Genomic DNA, 16,649 nt, shown 5'->3' with positions numbered 1-16,649 from the left:
TTTTGCTCTTGTTACACGCCTCACCCGGTAGTTATTGAGACAAATACGCGAAGTTATTAATAAAAAGATCTTGCTGGGTTCTATCTATAGGTACACGAAGAATAATTAGTGTACTTCCGTGGTTTGAAACAGCATGTGCGCCGGTCTGCGGCTAAGCTTTGTTATCATTTGTTTAAGCCATTGCTTTCATTAGAGAGCTAGCGCCCATGACACCACTGTAATACTAATAATGTACCAATACCTATTCACAGCTGCCGCCACTTAATTACAAAATATATTCACTCGTACGCCTACACCTAAGATTTACCTAATTAGCCTTTATTTACCTAATCCTAGAAAGTAATCAATAGGTACTTAAGTTAAAGAAACGTAAGTAAAACTTTGTGATAGTGACGACGCTTTTCCTTTCGGCCGGGCCGAAACTTACAAAATGGTACCTACTTCGTACTATGAAAGTATGAAACTAAACTGTGTGACAAGGACCAAAAGTTGGGGAACAAGTAGGACAACAATATTAATATACCTACTGATTTATGTAGGCGTCTTAATAATGTGTTTAAAAGCGGTTTTATTGACATTTTCTCAACGATTTTAACAAGTCTCCAAAAGTTTTGGTTTCGGCGGAAACTTTTGTAAGAGCTACTTTTAATTACTATGTAATTTTTAAATGACTAGGTGCTGTAATCCAGTAATTAAACCTTTTTTGCGTTATTCTAAATTTGTATATGAGTATAACTATATGTGTGTTATTTCGTTTTATTTAACCCTTTATATGGCACACATAGGTATTTATAACAATATACCAAAAAAATTACATCTAACATATCTTTTTGTATTTTATTTTTCTTATTGTCATTTTTTAAGACTGGCGATGAGGATGAATCGTGTATTGTTTTGATCTTGAGTTAATAGCATTCATAAAGTGCTATTTCCACCGAACGGGCCGAGCCGGAGCGCGCCCAAGCGCATTTTACGAGTTGCTAAAGGAATTTAGAATTTAGAGCGTCTGCACAGTAGTCAGATCCCATATTTGAATGTTACTGGCACCACTTTTGGTCTAAAATCGCTCTAGCATCTAGCATATAAGAGCGCTTGGACGGACGCGCTCGGCTTCCGTCGGGTGCTCGAGCATCCACCGCGACGTAGCGGCAGCCGAATCAGCCCGCAAAGCAAGCAAAACTATACAGTTAGATAGGATATTGAAAAAAGTGTAGGTTTCTTTAAGAAAGTTAGGTACTTAATTTAAGCTTAGGAATGTACCCTTGAATAATTTAAGTACATACTTTATACCCTTATACGAGTCCTAATGACTGTGCTTTGCTTAGTAGTTATGAGCGCATTTTAGGTAGAATTGTTAAGCGCTTTATAGTATTTTTCAAAATCGATGTGTACGCTGACAGGTGTAATTTCAATACAATTTTGCGAGTTTAAAACTGTTTGCGAGTTTTGGCATTTTTAGGTTATACATTATGTGGAGATGACACATGTCGCCCTAATAATACCTATATATGGTATACTACCTGTTTTACTTGATTATAATTGCTTAAAAAATAACTTAAATAATGAATGGGATTTAACCTTTGTTTCAGCAACTGTTCCGATCACAACAAGCAGCGGCAGCCGGCGGACAAGCAGCAGCAGCTCAATTGCAGCTTTTACAACAGCAGCAGCAACAGCAGTTCCAATTACAACAACAGTTAGCAGCGCAACAGGCGTTTACGCAGGCGCCTTATGTTATCAATGCTGGGCAGGAAGGTGCGCCCTATGTGAGCGCGTTAATCGCCGGAGTACCCCCTTATTACGGCGTGGCAGCCCCATGGGGAGTTTATCCAGGCCTAGTCGCCCAACCCGCCCAACAGCAGGGTCAACAGCCACGCCGACCTCTGACGCCCCAACAAGGGGAGCAGCAAGTGAACGGACAAGGGCAATACGTTATCCCGTACTATGACCCCGGATCCCTGGTCATGGGTGGACGCAATGGCACGCCGTTAAGACTTGTATCACCAGGCGGTGTGCTAGCGCCGCGACAGTATCAACCGGCACCTACCCACCCAGCCGCTTCTGCCGCCCCGCCCGCCGGCGCACAACCCCAACCACCACAGCAACAACCTGGTATGTACCTACACAAGTTCATTCTTGCATGTACCTTTGATGTATTGCTGCTACTATAAACTAAATAAAATAAAAACTCACAATGGTCTTAACTAGAGATGCCACGAATATTCGGCAACTATTCGGTATTCGGCCACTTTGCCGAATATTCAGTATTCGGCCGAATGTTGCCTACTATTCGGCCGAATACCGAATATCTGTTGCACCTACTTAAAAAGAAGAATTGCACAATAAAAATAACCAAATATTAGAATGTGTTCTTGGAAAGTTGTTAAATACGAAGACCCTTTTTTGAGCATTTGTTGATTAAAAAACATTTTATTTTTATCATTAGTCTGTTTTGTTTGACTCTATTCATTAATGCTCTTCAACAAAAATATATTTTAGCTCACGTCATCTAACGTTGAGCTTTGTTAGCTATCAGTTTTCATAATAATTGTGACTCAAAATGTTCGCATGTCATGCCGAATATTCGGTCGCCGAATATTCGGTATACGGCCGAGAGAGGGGCCGAATATTCGGTATACGGCCGAGAGAGGGGCCGAATATTCGGTATTCGGCCAAAACCACTATTCGGGGCATCTCTAGTCTTAACCGCAATAGACGCTATTGGCGCTTAAATAAGTCTTTTATGCCAAATTCAGCATTTTTTTTTACTTGATCGACAACAAAATTCTCTTTAATCATAGATCTGGTCACAAAATTTCACGAGAATCTGTTAAGAATTGCGACCTATAGAGGAGAATATACGGAACCAAAATGTCAGTTTGAACGGAGAGATTCGCTACGCTACGGTCAAATATTTCAGTGCTGAGTGACGTTACTCAGTCCGTTAATTGTGGTTGGTGCAACTGGCCATAAATGGCCGTGATGCGTAGACCAGATGATTATGTCGTGAAGAAGTGCCTTTCCATCGCAACATGCAAAAGGGGTAGCAGTCCAAAGGGACATGAACATTCTCTGATTAGAATGCAATGACGAATATGACCGCAACAAATGGCGTGGCATGGTTAAGAAAGCCGACCCCCTGTAGCGGGACAATGGCGAGGACAACGAAGATCATCATATCATCAACTTCCTAGAGTTGTTCTGGATTTTTGCTGAGGCTCATGGGAGCTTAGGTCCGCTCTGCAAGTAATCTGCAACTACCTAGGGTTTGTTGGGATTAGCCCAGTTTCCTCACTATGTTTTCTTTCACCGTAAAGCGACTGGCAATTGTCGAAAATGAAGTAGACAAGTTAAAAAGTCATACAATGTTAATACTAAGTTATGATCAGAAATGAAACAAAAGATATACTAAAAAATGACACTTTCTCTAGTAAGACCCCTCCCGTATTTATTAACCCTGTCAGGCTGTGAACAAACCTGTGGGGGTTATACCATTCCCGTGTCACTTGCGTTGCGAGTAATATAGCATGAAGCCAAGTCAGGCATTCCCTGCTTTTTTAATGAGAAGCCGTAGTCTTTTATAATTTGTGGCTTTACGCCCCATCCTAATGGTATTCAAATCACACGCGTCATCCTTTGCATACCTGTAAATACACAGAATGTGCAGCACACGGGTGTGTCGTGTTGCAGGCGGGGCAGGAGGTACGCGTCGAGACTCTCTCGAGTTCGGTGGTGGCGGGCCGGCTGCCGCGCTACAGGAGTACGCCCGCAAGTGGGGCCCGTCTCCGTTGTCGCCGCCGCTGGGCGCTGCGCTCGGCCCAGTCGGCCTGCGCCCCGTCTCTGCTGCACCCGGAGCTGAAACCGCTAAGTACAGGTAAGATCTACACCGTGGGCTGTTAAAACCCAACAAATCTTAACCACTCATTCCTGAGGTCGTATAAGAAGCAAAACATTTTTTTTTTATTAGTGAAATTCGGCAGAAAAAATTGTTTAAGGTCCCTTTTTCGTAAATAACTCTTAAACGGTGGCCCGTAGCAAGAAAAGTTCTATTACATAAGTAATCTATGTAAATACATAAAATTTTCTACGAAAAATATTCAGTACACTTTTTCACTATTAGGATTAATATAGATGGTCAAACCAATTTGTCAGTAAATAGGAACCAAAAAAACTATATTCATCCTTTTCTTTTGGGTGCTAATACTAGTATAAGACAAAGATAGTATGATTCTCTCTGTCTATGTTTGAAATGGGACAGTCCTTTGACACGCTATATTTATAATATATTAAGGTGGGAAAGTCACTGTATACAGGGTGCTTCCTATAACAGGAGCAATAAATTAAACCAACAAACTCCAACTGACCAACATTTGTTCAGCAACTTTTAAAAATTATGAATCCTTTAGACTTCCTCTTTTTCATACAAAATAAATATTGCCTTCAATGTACGCTGACATCAGTATGTTTGACGTTGCTTGTCACGCTTTAACCTTTTCGACGCCGTGTCAAACACAAAAGCTGACACGCTGACGCCACGTCACCGAAGTGTCAAAACTGAAATTAAACTTTATGCATATGCACGTAGGTCTATGTTGCTCTGTGATATGTGACCGATTAATCGGTCTTTGGCGTTGAACCTACGGTGCGGATATATCGGACATTGGCGTCCAAAAGGTTAAACAACAAAATTTGCAATACATTGCGTCTTAGAATAAACTTTAAAGTGTAATAAAAATCAAAACATGAGTTATTTTCAAAAGTTGCTGAACAAATGTTGGTCAGTTTGAGGAGTACAGCCTACAGTTTAATTTATTGCTCCTGTTACAGGAAACACCCGTAATTTGTTCTAAGGTCGTTTTAGAGTTCCGTAGCCAAATGGCAAATAACGGAACCCTTATGGATTCGTCATGTCCGTCTGTCTGTCTGTCCGTCCGTATGTCACAGCCACTTTTTTCCGAAACTATAAGAACTATACTGTTGAAACTTAGTAGAGTCAAACCAAAGAAAGTCTGCAGCGCAATAATTTAACGGCGAATTAAAAAACTACATATGGCAATGTTTTTTAGCAGTCAGTAAATGTCATGCACTATGGTATGTGTTTGTCAAAATCGTTTAAATATTCGTTGTGTTTTGTGATGAACGGAATAAACATGGTGAAACCTCACAAAACCGGCGTGCGGGAGTTACTTTTCCGCATGACGAATAATTTTAGACTTGTAAAAAGTCAGCACGAGGCGATTCAAGCTGAAAAACGACAATGTTTACAAAATTTGGAGTTGATGACGGGTAAGTGGAATGAAACATCTTAATACTTCACCATATGTACCTACTTAGATAATATAATATTGGTTTAGACTAAGGTTTCACAGCAAATTGAACACACCTAATAGGTATAGGCATACTTATGAACTTACTCTAACATTTCGAGAAACTCATTGGTACTAGCCGGGTTTTGAGCTCGAACCCACAACCTCCATGCTTATGCTTACGACATGGGTACCTACTAGTTAAAGCTAAAATTTATTTTTAATATATGTTTATTGTTTTAATGGTTTATTTCGTTTTTCCGAAAACTTTAGTTCGCAAATTGCGGGCAATTTCTCTGTCAATCTAATTACGCCTTCATGGGAGTAAAAGAGAATGATGCCCGCATATTGAGAACTTCAGTGTTCGCGGTAGACCCTCTGTACCTATTTACCGCCGTCGCGGATATTACCTACAAAAGCTTATTAATTTTGATGAAGCGAAATGTCACATTCTCCCAATATTATTTATCAATATTAGTATATGTCTACATATTAATAGTGACATCTATTGTTGGAATGAAATATATTTTACCATAAAAATTAAGCTGTGCATACAGCTTAATTTTTTCATAGACGGTAAATATGGTAGAAATTTCACAAGCATCAAGACTATTTAATCCATTTTCTGTGGTGTTGTCGCATACTGATTTTTAAAAACTACTTTTAATCTAGCGCTGCAGACTTTCTTTGGTCTTACTCTAAGTAGATGTATTCTGTGAACCGCATTAAGATTTTCACACAAAAATAGAAAAAAAACAATAATTTTTGGGGGTTCCCCATACTTAGAACTGAAACTCAAAAATTGGGGCTGTGTGTGGGGTATCTATGGATAGGTCTTCAAAAATGATATTGAGGTTTCTAATATCATTTTTTTCTAAACTGAATAGTTTGCGCGAGAGACACTTCCAAAGTGGTAAAATGTGTGTCCTGTAACTTCTAAAATAAGAGAATGATAAAACTAAAAAAAATATATGATGTACATTACCATGCAAACTTCCACCGAAAATTGGTTTGAACGAGATCTATAGTTCATTTTTTTAGATTTAGAAATAAGGTAAACAATCTTGATGGGTCTTTTAATTGAAAAACACATTTTAAAAATAAGTTACGGTAAATATGTAACAATTATGAATCTAATACGATCTTTTATAGGTAGTCTTCTGCTTTCATAAGTAATAGTTATTGGTTTTTAAAATGTGTTTTTCAATTAAAAGACATGTCAAAATCGCTTACCTTCTTCCAAGTTCTTTCTAATGCTAAAAAAAAAAACTATAGTAAGTAGTTTTTTTTTAGATACCTACGTCATAAATTACGGAACCCTTCATGGGCGAGTCCGACTCGCACTTCTTAAGGCCGTGCATCGAAAAATAACAGGATCTTAGAAACGTGGCAGTGGCTAGCCCCGGAAACAAACAGTAGTGATTTTCGGATATATGTTTCTTGACTATATGATAAGTGATTTCGTAGTAGTCGAAACACGAATGCTTAAAATTTTCTCGATAGAAAATAAATCCAAACTTACGTGTTCATTTTTCGGTTTTAGCTTCGTGCAACTAGAAAACACATCCATATCCAGCACAATCCACCTTACAGCAAAGGTTTTAATCTCGTCTTAACTTTCAAAGAACTAAATATTAACTTATTATCCTTTACCGATGGATTTATTATCGATTTTTGATTTTATGAATTCAACAGCAAACGCCCATTTTACGCAGTTCGGTTTCTCTTTCTGTCATGCGTCAAAGTCATAAATGCATTCTTTATGCCAGTAATGTTAGATGGCCGTCGTGCCTCAAAGAGGTAAGACCTATGTCACTTCGCGCAGCGCTCCGAATTACGTAAAATTTTAATATCCAATAAACGTTGAGTCGTAACTCCATTGAGTAGTAACGGAATCGGAGGTAAACCTATGATGGTGCCTTCTTACAGGCCTATACGTTACGCATGTGTGCGTGTTTGCTTAGCTACGTCATGCTACGTCGAAATCTATACTCTTTGTCAGTTACAACGGGTTAGGAAATTTCGACAGATATTGAAATGTATCGGTAGCTGTTTGGTATTTAGCCATCAGAATCTAATCGTAACTTTTTGCTTTATTTTTGTTTGAAAATAAAATATCTATAAGAATATATTTTTTGCTTTTTTTCTATTGTAATGATAAAAATAAATCTAGTATGTTTCATGCTCAAATAATTTAAAATAATTGAATAAATATTAAAAACTAATTGATATTATTCGTTTTAATTATTATATTATTAAGTTTGTTTGAATAAAATATTTTATTTCAATAATACGAAAAGTTATTATATTTAAGTATCACTAAAAAAGGTCCCTACTTACAAAAACTCACTTGCACGGGCCGGGGTTCGAACCCGTGACTTCCGGTTTGAAAGTCGCACGCCACTACAATTTCACATAAGTAATTTACAATGACATGATACCGTGGAAAAAGTGAATATTACAATGTACTGTGTTACTATCATTTTATAGTTTATTTTGGCTTGACAAGGAGGAATGAGAAAAACGTGCAGAGCGAGAGGATTAAATCTCTCTGTCCCTTTCTTAAAGTAGCCAATCCTAATTATGACATCTGTTTTGATATTAATTCTTTGAACATATACTGGGTCAACCAAATCTTGTCAGTAAATAGGAACAACAAAAACTATACTCATCCTTTTCTTTTGGGTGCTAGTACTAGTGTAAGACAAAGATAGTATGATTCTCTGTCTATGTTTGAAATCAAACAGACCTTTGACACACTATAATTTGTCGATGTTCTTTTCATCGAGAAAGATTTTTATTAAAAAAATGTGTTGAATTTATATGTTTTATTTATGTTTTTTGGCATACATTTCATTATTTTGACAAATTTTTATTGTGATGACAAACGATTTGATGTGATGTGTGAAACGAACGATGTGATCAACGATTTATCTAATAAAACTTCATTTAGTCGAAAAAAATTGTTGTCTACTATACCGGGTGGAAAATAATTATGGGCCCTGGAGGGAAAGTGCCTTAAAACCTTAAGTTTGCTCATTTTACTTAAATGAAACATTATTGTTTTTTAAAGAAACAACTGCATTCAAAGATTATTGACGAGAAAACTTCTTTAGCGGCGCTGGGCACTTTTTGAGGTGGGGAAAAAATGATAAACTCGAGACAGCGTAAGGCGATCACGTGACCGTAAGGTTTAGATGGCCACTCATTTAGATGGCATTTAAATCAATAAAGAAAAACTCAATGACATTACATGAAAAAGGTTATAATCTTGTACGGGCTGAAATACGAGGATCTCACAGTTACATTATAACTTTATATCACTCAAATATAAATAATAATTATAATTCAATAAAGCTACATCTTGATGAAATCGCTAATAAAAGTGAACTCTAGTACTGGTGAATAAAACTCAAAATATCATGACCAAATATTAGATGCGAGGTCTGCAAGGTAACTTTACAATTTATATTCGAATTTTAAAAAATTAACGCTACAAATTTGAATTTAGAATTTTAAACAAGCTCACTGACCAGCAATTTCGGAACTAAAGTTTTTCAATAGAAAGGAGGATAGGTCAATTAGTTATTTTAGATTACAAAATTAGCGCATCAAAAAAATCAAAGTGCATAGAAAAAAGTCTCCTGAGTCATAATAAAATTGATGTCTCTTGGGTCACCAGAAAAGTCACCAGGGATAACGATGACCCAAAACACATTTAAAAGAAAATTTAAATTTTGTGTACTACCTACGAACATTTTTCAATAAACTATGTTTTTATAACATATTAGACCCAGGATAGATCTAATACCTCTTTTCGTACCCCGGATAAAATGGTCGGCGACTAAAAAAGTAACTGAAACGTTACGTTATTAGGTTCACGATGCCGCGTTGTACCCTTGCCTTCGTTGCGATATGTTTGGTAAGTCAGGAGACTTAAAAATGAGCCATGATTTTGGGACATACTAACAAATATTTTTTTGAATATATATAAATTTTAGCGGACTTCAATAATTTACCAGTTAAATTAGATGCAAATACCTTTTTAGTTAATCGTTAATATGATATATTAGTAGCAGTAAAACACTTTATTGTACAAAAAGACACATAAAACATGAAAAAACACACATCCTTCGTATATGGTAGAATATATTTTTCACACTTATAAGTAAAAACCAAAACCGATACGCGATTGGGATACATTCTTTTTGTATGGGATACAAAAAAAATTCTCCTGGGTCACCAAGAAAAATCGACATATTAAAATAATTCTGTTCGTTTTTAAGTTCTAGTCAGATTGGTTTTTGGGTTATTTGAGATAAATTACAATAACGCTTAGATTTGAAAAATATGATTTTCTATTTTGTTGCGACACGACCCGGGTAATAAAAATACTGCGAATTTGAACTTTTGTTTGTTGTCGTTGTAAAATGTATTAAAAAATTAATTTTAAATTAATACATTTAATACAAATACAAAATAATACATTTTAAATTAATTTTAATTAAAACCCCTGACAATTGAAATTCAAAATTATCCAGAAAATGGGTGTTTCAAAAAGACACCCTGTATTCCTTACATAAAATAATGTCTTATTCAATAAAACATAATTACTAAACACTGATTTATTTCAAATAAATGCAAATCGATCGGATAAAAGATATTAATACCTACCTATACAATGAATACGAGTACAGTCAGCTGCAATAATATGTTACACACCGAAGGCCGTTTTGCGGTAGATCGTGTTAGATCTTATTTGTAGAGCCATAAGAGCGTGTCACATATTTTTGCGGCCGTCGAAGAGTAACTTATTATTGCAGGTGACTGTACCTATGAAAAATTCGAGGGTTAAAAAGCATTTCAACCAAAGCATTTATAATAATAACGACTATGGACGCCTGCAACCCCAGGGGTATTGTAATCTCATAACAATAAGGTTGAAATTTGCATTTAGTGACCGCAAAGTCAGGTGAGCGTAATCAAGTAAATCTGTTTTCATCATATTTTATCAAAAATAATCTCTTTTCTGTTCTTGTGCTATTTTCTTATTATCAATACTCTTTAACTTATATGCTATCTACGCTGCTGCTTCTATGCTGTTAACATCTTCCAAAAACAACAATAAATATTTAGGTTTATTAATTAATTATTTTATTGTTTGCTATTATGAACAAGTAACAACGCCATCTGTTTCTATTTTTTCCGAATATAAGTTTCTGGCCGACCGCAGCGACCGCGTATAATGGTAGTTAACTTCTGTAACGTTAGATGGTGCTAAAAGGTCACACAAACTTCACGTGCGGCGCGAAGCGTTTCCATGTGTGCGTGTTAGCGGGGAGGGAAGAACTAGCGGGCGTGGTTTACGAAGCGCCAGACGCGGCTGCAGTAGGCCCTTAACTACTTATCTAAACGTGTGCTGTACAGGCAGTATTCAGGCAGGCATTCTATGCAGCGAAAGCTCGTCTGACAGCAAAGTTTAATATGCCTGCCTGAATACTGCCTGTACAGCACACGTTTAGATAAGTAGTTAAGGGCCTACTGCAGCCGCGTCTGGCGCTTTGTAAACCACGCCCGCTAGTTCTTCCCTCCCCGCTAACACGCACACATGGAAACGCTTCGCGCCGCACTTGAAGTTTGTGTTACCTTTTAGCACCATCTAACGTTACAGAAGTTAACTACCATTATACGCGGTCGCTGCGGTCGGCCAGAAACTTAAATTCGGAAAAAATTGAAACAGATGGCGTTGTTACTTGTTCATAATAGCAAACAATAAAATAATTAATTCATAAACCTGCATATTTTATTGTTGTTTTGGAAGATGTTAACAGCATAGAAGCAGCAGCGTAGATAGCATATAAGTTAAGAGTACCTATTGATAATAAGAAAATAGCACAAGAACAGAAAAGAGATTATTTTTCATAAAATATGATGAAAACAGATTTACTTACTTGATTACGCTCACCTGACTTTTCGGTCACTAAATGCAAATTTCAACCTTATTGTTATGGGGTTACAATACCCCTGGGGTTGCAGGCGTCCATAGTCGTTATTATTATAAATGCTTTGGTTGAAATGCTTTTGAACCCTCGAATTTTTCATAGGTACAGTCACCTGCAATAATATGTTACTCTTCGACGGCCGCAAAAATATGTGACACGCTCTTATGGCTCTACAAATAAGATCTAACACGATCTACCGCAAAACGGCCTTCGGTGTGTAACACATTATTGCAGCTGACTGTACTCGTATTCATTGTATAGGTAGGTATTAATATCTTTTATCCGATCGATTTGAATTTATTTGAAATAAATCACAGTGTTTAGTAATTATGTATATGTTTTATTGAATAAGAGATTATTTAGGTATGTAAGGAATACAGGGTGCCTTTTTGAAACACTCATTTTTAGGGTTCCGTAGCCAAACGGCAAAAAACGGAACCCTTATAGATTCGTCATGTCTGTCTGTCCGTCTGTCCGTCCGTATGTCACAGCCACTTTTTTCCGAAACTATAAGAACTATACTGTTGAAACTTGGTAAGTAGATGTATTCTGTGAACCGCATTATATTTTCACACAAAAATAGAAAAAAAAAAATTTTTTTTGGGGGTTCCCCATACTTAGAACAACTGAAACTCAAAAAATTTTTTTTCATCAAACCCATACGTGTGGGGTATCTATGGATAGGTCTTCAAAAATGATATTGAGATTTCTAACATCATTTTTTTCTAAACTGAATAGTTTGCGCGAGAGACACTTCCAAATTGGTAAAATGTGTGTGTCCCCCCCCCCCCCTGTAACTTCTAAAATAAGAGAATGATAAAACTAAAAAAAATATATGATGTACATTACCATGCAAACTTCCACCGAAAATTGGTTTGAACAAGATCTAGTAAGTAGTTTTTTTTAATACGTCATAAATCCCCTAAATACGGAACCCTTCATGGGCGAGTCCGACTCGCACTTGGCCGCTTTTTCTGGATAATTTTGAATTTCAATTGTCAGGGGTGCCTACATTATTTTTTAATACATTTTACAACGACAACAAACAAAAGTTAAAATTCGCCGTATTTTTATTACCCGGGTCGATCGCAACAAAATAGAAAATCATGTTTTTCAAATCATGTTTATCTCAAATAACCAAAAAGTCAATGTGACTAGAACTTAAAAACGAACTGAATTATTTTAATATGTCGTTTTTTCTTGGTGACCCAGGAGAAATTTTTTTTATCCCATACAAAAAGAGCGTCTCCCAATCGCGTATCGGTTTTGGTTTTTACTTATAAGTGTGAAAAATATATTCTACCATATACGAAGGATGTGTGTTTTTTCATGTTTTATGTGTCTTTTTGTACAATAAAGTGTTTTACTGCTACTAATATATCATATTAACGATTAACTAAAAAGGTATTTACATCTAATTTAACTGGTAAATTATTAAAGTCCGCTAAAATTAATATATATTCAAAAAATATTTGTTAATATGTCCCAAAATCATGGCTCATTTTTTAAGTCTCCTGACTTACCAAACATATCGCAACGAAGGCAAGGGTACAACGCAGCATCGTGAACCTAAAAAAGAGGTATTAGATCTATCCTGGGTCTAATATGTTATAAAAACATAGTTTTTTGAAAAATGTTCGTAGGTAGTACACAAAATTTACATTTTCTTTTAAATCTGATTTGGGTCATCGTTCTCCCTGGTGACTTTTCTGGTGACCCAAGAGACATCAATTTTATTATGACTCAGGAGACTTTTTTTCTATGCACTTTGATTTTTTTGATGCGCTAATTTTGTAATATAAAATAACTTTAAACTGCTGATATACTTATATCACTTTGCTGATGAGTGGAAGTGGAATTTAAACTTAATTTATTGTTCTCTCCCTTGACATTTTGGCATACATTTGACATGCTGCAGTGCACTCCTAACGTTAATAAAGACATAATTTTTAGAAAAAGCTTTAGGAAAACTCACTCTTGAGCTTAAAACGATTAAGTCCTTATCATATTATGTTAGATTTTTAGTACAGACCCCAAATCAGTGAAAATGTGTCTTAGCCAACTAAATTTGTCTCTGGGAAAAGTAAGATATCCCTAAAAATTGTACGTACATTTCGCATTTTTCTGAAGGAACGGAATTCATAAATTGGGTTATTATTATTTTTTCAGATTATTTGATTGCATTGACATATCACCAAGATAGATAGAACATTTAAGTTACCAGAAGAAAAGCATTTGTGTTCTTTTATACAGTGTGGAAAAAGTAGGTTCGATTCCCGGGCGCGACTAAGCGAATTTAAAAAAAAACAACGTGTTGCATTCCGGGAGTGCCGACAGAAGTGAAAACTCAATGACTAGTCCAAAATGTCTGCAGTACTATGTATAATTGACCCATCCTCCTTTCTATTGAAAACTTTTGGTTCCGAAATTGCTGGTCAGTGAGCTTGTTTAAAATTCGAAATTCAAATTTATAGCGTTAATTGTTTACAATTCGAATAGAAATTGTAAAGTTACCTTGCAGACCTCGCATCTAAATATATTTGGTCATGATATTTTGAGTTTTATTCACCAGTACTAGAGTTCACTTTTATTAGCGATTTCATCAAGATGTAGCTTTATTGAATTATATTTGAGTGATATAAAGTTATAATACTGTGAGATCCTCGTATTTCAGCCCGTACAAGATTATAACCTTTTTCATGTAATGTCATTGAGTTTTTATTGATTTAAATGCCATCTAAACCTTACGGTCACATGATCGCCTTACGCTGTCTCGAGTTTATCATTTTTTCCCCACCTCAAAAAGTGCCTAGCGCCGCTAAAGAAGTTTTCACTTCAAAAATCTTTGAATGCAGTTGTTTCTTTAAAAAACAATAATGTTTCATTTAAGTAAAATGAGCAAACTTAAGGTTTAAGGCACTTTCCCTCCAGGGCCCATAATTTTTTTCCACCCGGTAGTAGACAACTATTTTTTTCGACTAAATGAAGTTTTATTAGATAAATCGTTGATCACATGGTTCGTTTCACACATCACATCAAATCGTTTGTCATCACAATCAAAATTTGTCAAAAGTAATGAAATTTATGCCAAAAAAACATAAATAAAACATATAAATTCAACAATTTTTTTTAATAAAAATCTATCTCGATGATATAAAAAAGAACATCGACAAATTATGTTCAAAGAATTAATATCAAAACAGATGTCATAATTAGGATTGGCTACTTTAAGAAAGGGACAGAGAGATTTAATCCTCTCGCTCTGCACGTTTTTCTCATTCCTCCTTGTCAAGCCAAAATAAACTATAAAATGATAGTAACACAGTACATTGTAATATTCACTTTTTCCACGGTATCATGTCATTGTAAATTACTTATGTGAAATTGTAGTGGCGTGCGACTTTCAAACCGGAGGTCACGGGTTCGAACCCCGGCCCGTGCAAGTGAGCTTTTGTAAGTAGGGACCTTTTTTAGTGGTACTTAAATATAATAACTTTTCGTATTATTGAAATAAAATATTTTATTCAAACTTAATAATATAATAATTAAAACGAATAATATCTATTAGTTTTTAATATTTATTCAATTATTTTAAATTATTTGAGCATGAAAAATACTAGATTTATTTTTATCATTACAATAGAAAAAAGCAAAAAATATATTCTTATAGATATTTTATTTTCAAACAAAAATAAAGCAAAAAGTTACGGTTAGATTCTGATGGCTAAATACCAAACAGCTACCGATACATTTCCATATCTGTCGAAATTTCCTAACCCGTTGTAACTGACAAAGAGTATAGATTTCGACGTAGCATGACGTAGCTAAGCAAACACGCACACATGCGTAACGTATAGGCCTGTAAGAAGGCACCATCATAGGTTTACCTTCGATTCCGTTACTACTCAATGGAGTTACGACTCAACGTTTATTGGATATTAAAATTTTACGTAATTCGGAGCGCTGCGCGAAGTGACATAGGTCTTACCTCTTTGAGGCACGACGGCCATCTAACATTACTGGCATAAAGGATGCATTTATGACTTTGACGCATGACAGAAAGAGAAACCGAACTGCGTAAAACGGGCGTTTGCTGTTGAATTCATAAAATCAAAAATCGATAATAAATCCATCGGTAAAGGATAATAAGTTAATATTTAGTTCTTTGAAAGTTAAGACGAGATGAAAACCTTTGCTGTAAGGTGGATTGTGCTGGATATGGATGTGTTTTCTAGTTGCACGAAGCTAAAACCGAAAAATGAACACGTAAGTTTGGATTTATTTTCTATCGAGAAAATTTTAAGCATTCGTGTTTCGACTACTACGAAATCACTTATCATATAGTCAAGAAACATATATCCGAAAATCACTACTGTTTGTTTCCGGGGCTAGCCACTGCCACGTTTCTAAGATCCTGTTATTTTTCGATGCACGGCCTTAATATTTTTTTAGTTTTTCGTAAATAACTCTTAAACGGTAGCCCACAGCAGAAAATTATCTGTTACGTAAATAATTTGTTTGAGATTTCTTATAAAATAAATGCTACTTTTTAGGGTTCCGTAGCCAAATGGCAAGAAACCGAACCCTTATAGATTCGTCATGTCTGTCTGTCCGTCTGTCCGTCCGTATGTCACAGCCACTTTTCTCCGAAACTATAAGAACTATACTGTTGAAACTTGGTAAATAGATGTATTCTGTGAACCGCATTAAGATTTTCACACAAAAATATAGAAAAAAACAATAAATTTTTGTGGTTCCCCATACTTCGAACTGAAACTCAAATTTTTTTTTTTCATCAAACCCATACGTGTGGGGTATCTATGGATAGGTCTTCAAAAATGATATTGAGGTTTCTAATATCATTTTTTTCTAAACTGAATAGTTTGCGCGAGAGACACTTCCAAAGTGGTAAAATGTGTCTCCCCTCCCCCCCCTCTGTAACTTCTAAAATAAGAGAATGATAAAACTAAAAAAAAATATATGATGTACATTACCATGTAAACTTCCACCGCAAATTGGTTTGAACGAGATCTAGTAAGTAGTTTTTTTTTAATACGTCATAAATCGCCTAAATACGGAACCCTTCATGGGCGAGTCCGACTCGCACTTGGCCGCTTTTTTTTCACTAGGATCAATATTAAAAAAGATATTGATATTGTTGGAACTTATAAACCAAACAGGTTGTAAACCTTATGCCATGAGCTGGCGACTATTTGGTTTTGTCTGTGGTTTTCTATTTTGTCAGTGTACTTGAACAAATGAATATATATCGTTTTACTGTCTGAACATATAATGTTTTACTCTATTCAATCCTGGTAGAATTCCACTCCAAACCCAATAG

The 16,649-nt window shown here is 35.7% G+C and overlaps 1 protein-coding gene across 4 annotated transcripts in view; it reads left to right on the top strand.

The window, feature by feature from the left end:
• The window catches only part of LOC134661276 (maternal protein pumilio), a 305,529-nt gene that overhangs the window by 275,820 nt on the left and 13,060 nt on the right, over positions 1 to 16,649 (top strand). For all 4 annotated transcript variants that reach the window (XM_063517266.1, XM_063517263.1, XM_063517265.1 and 1 more), the window contains 2 exons: positions 1,590 to 2,112; positions 3,691 to 3,874. In XM_063517266.1, coding sequence (XP_063373336.1) covers positions 1,590 to 2,112; positions 3,691 to 3,874 — 707 coding nt within the window. The remainder of the gene's footprint in view (positions 1 to 1,589; positions 2,113 to 3,690; positions 3,875 to 16,649) is intronic.

The sequence above is a fragment of the Cydia amplana genome, chromosome Z, assembly GCF_948474715.1.
Source record: "Cydia amplana chromosome Z, ilCydAmpl1.1, whole genome shotgun sequence".
In the NCBI taxonomy this organism is placed as follows: domain Eukaryota; kingdom Metazoa; phylum Arthropoda; class Insecta; order Lepidoptera; family Tortricidae; genus Cydia; species Cydia amplana.
Note: the sequence above shows the minus strand (reverse complement) of the source record. Positions and strands in the feature narration are given on the sequence as shown.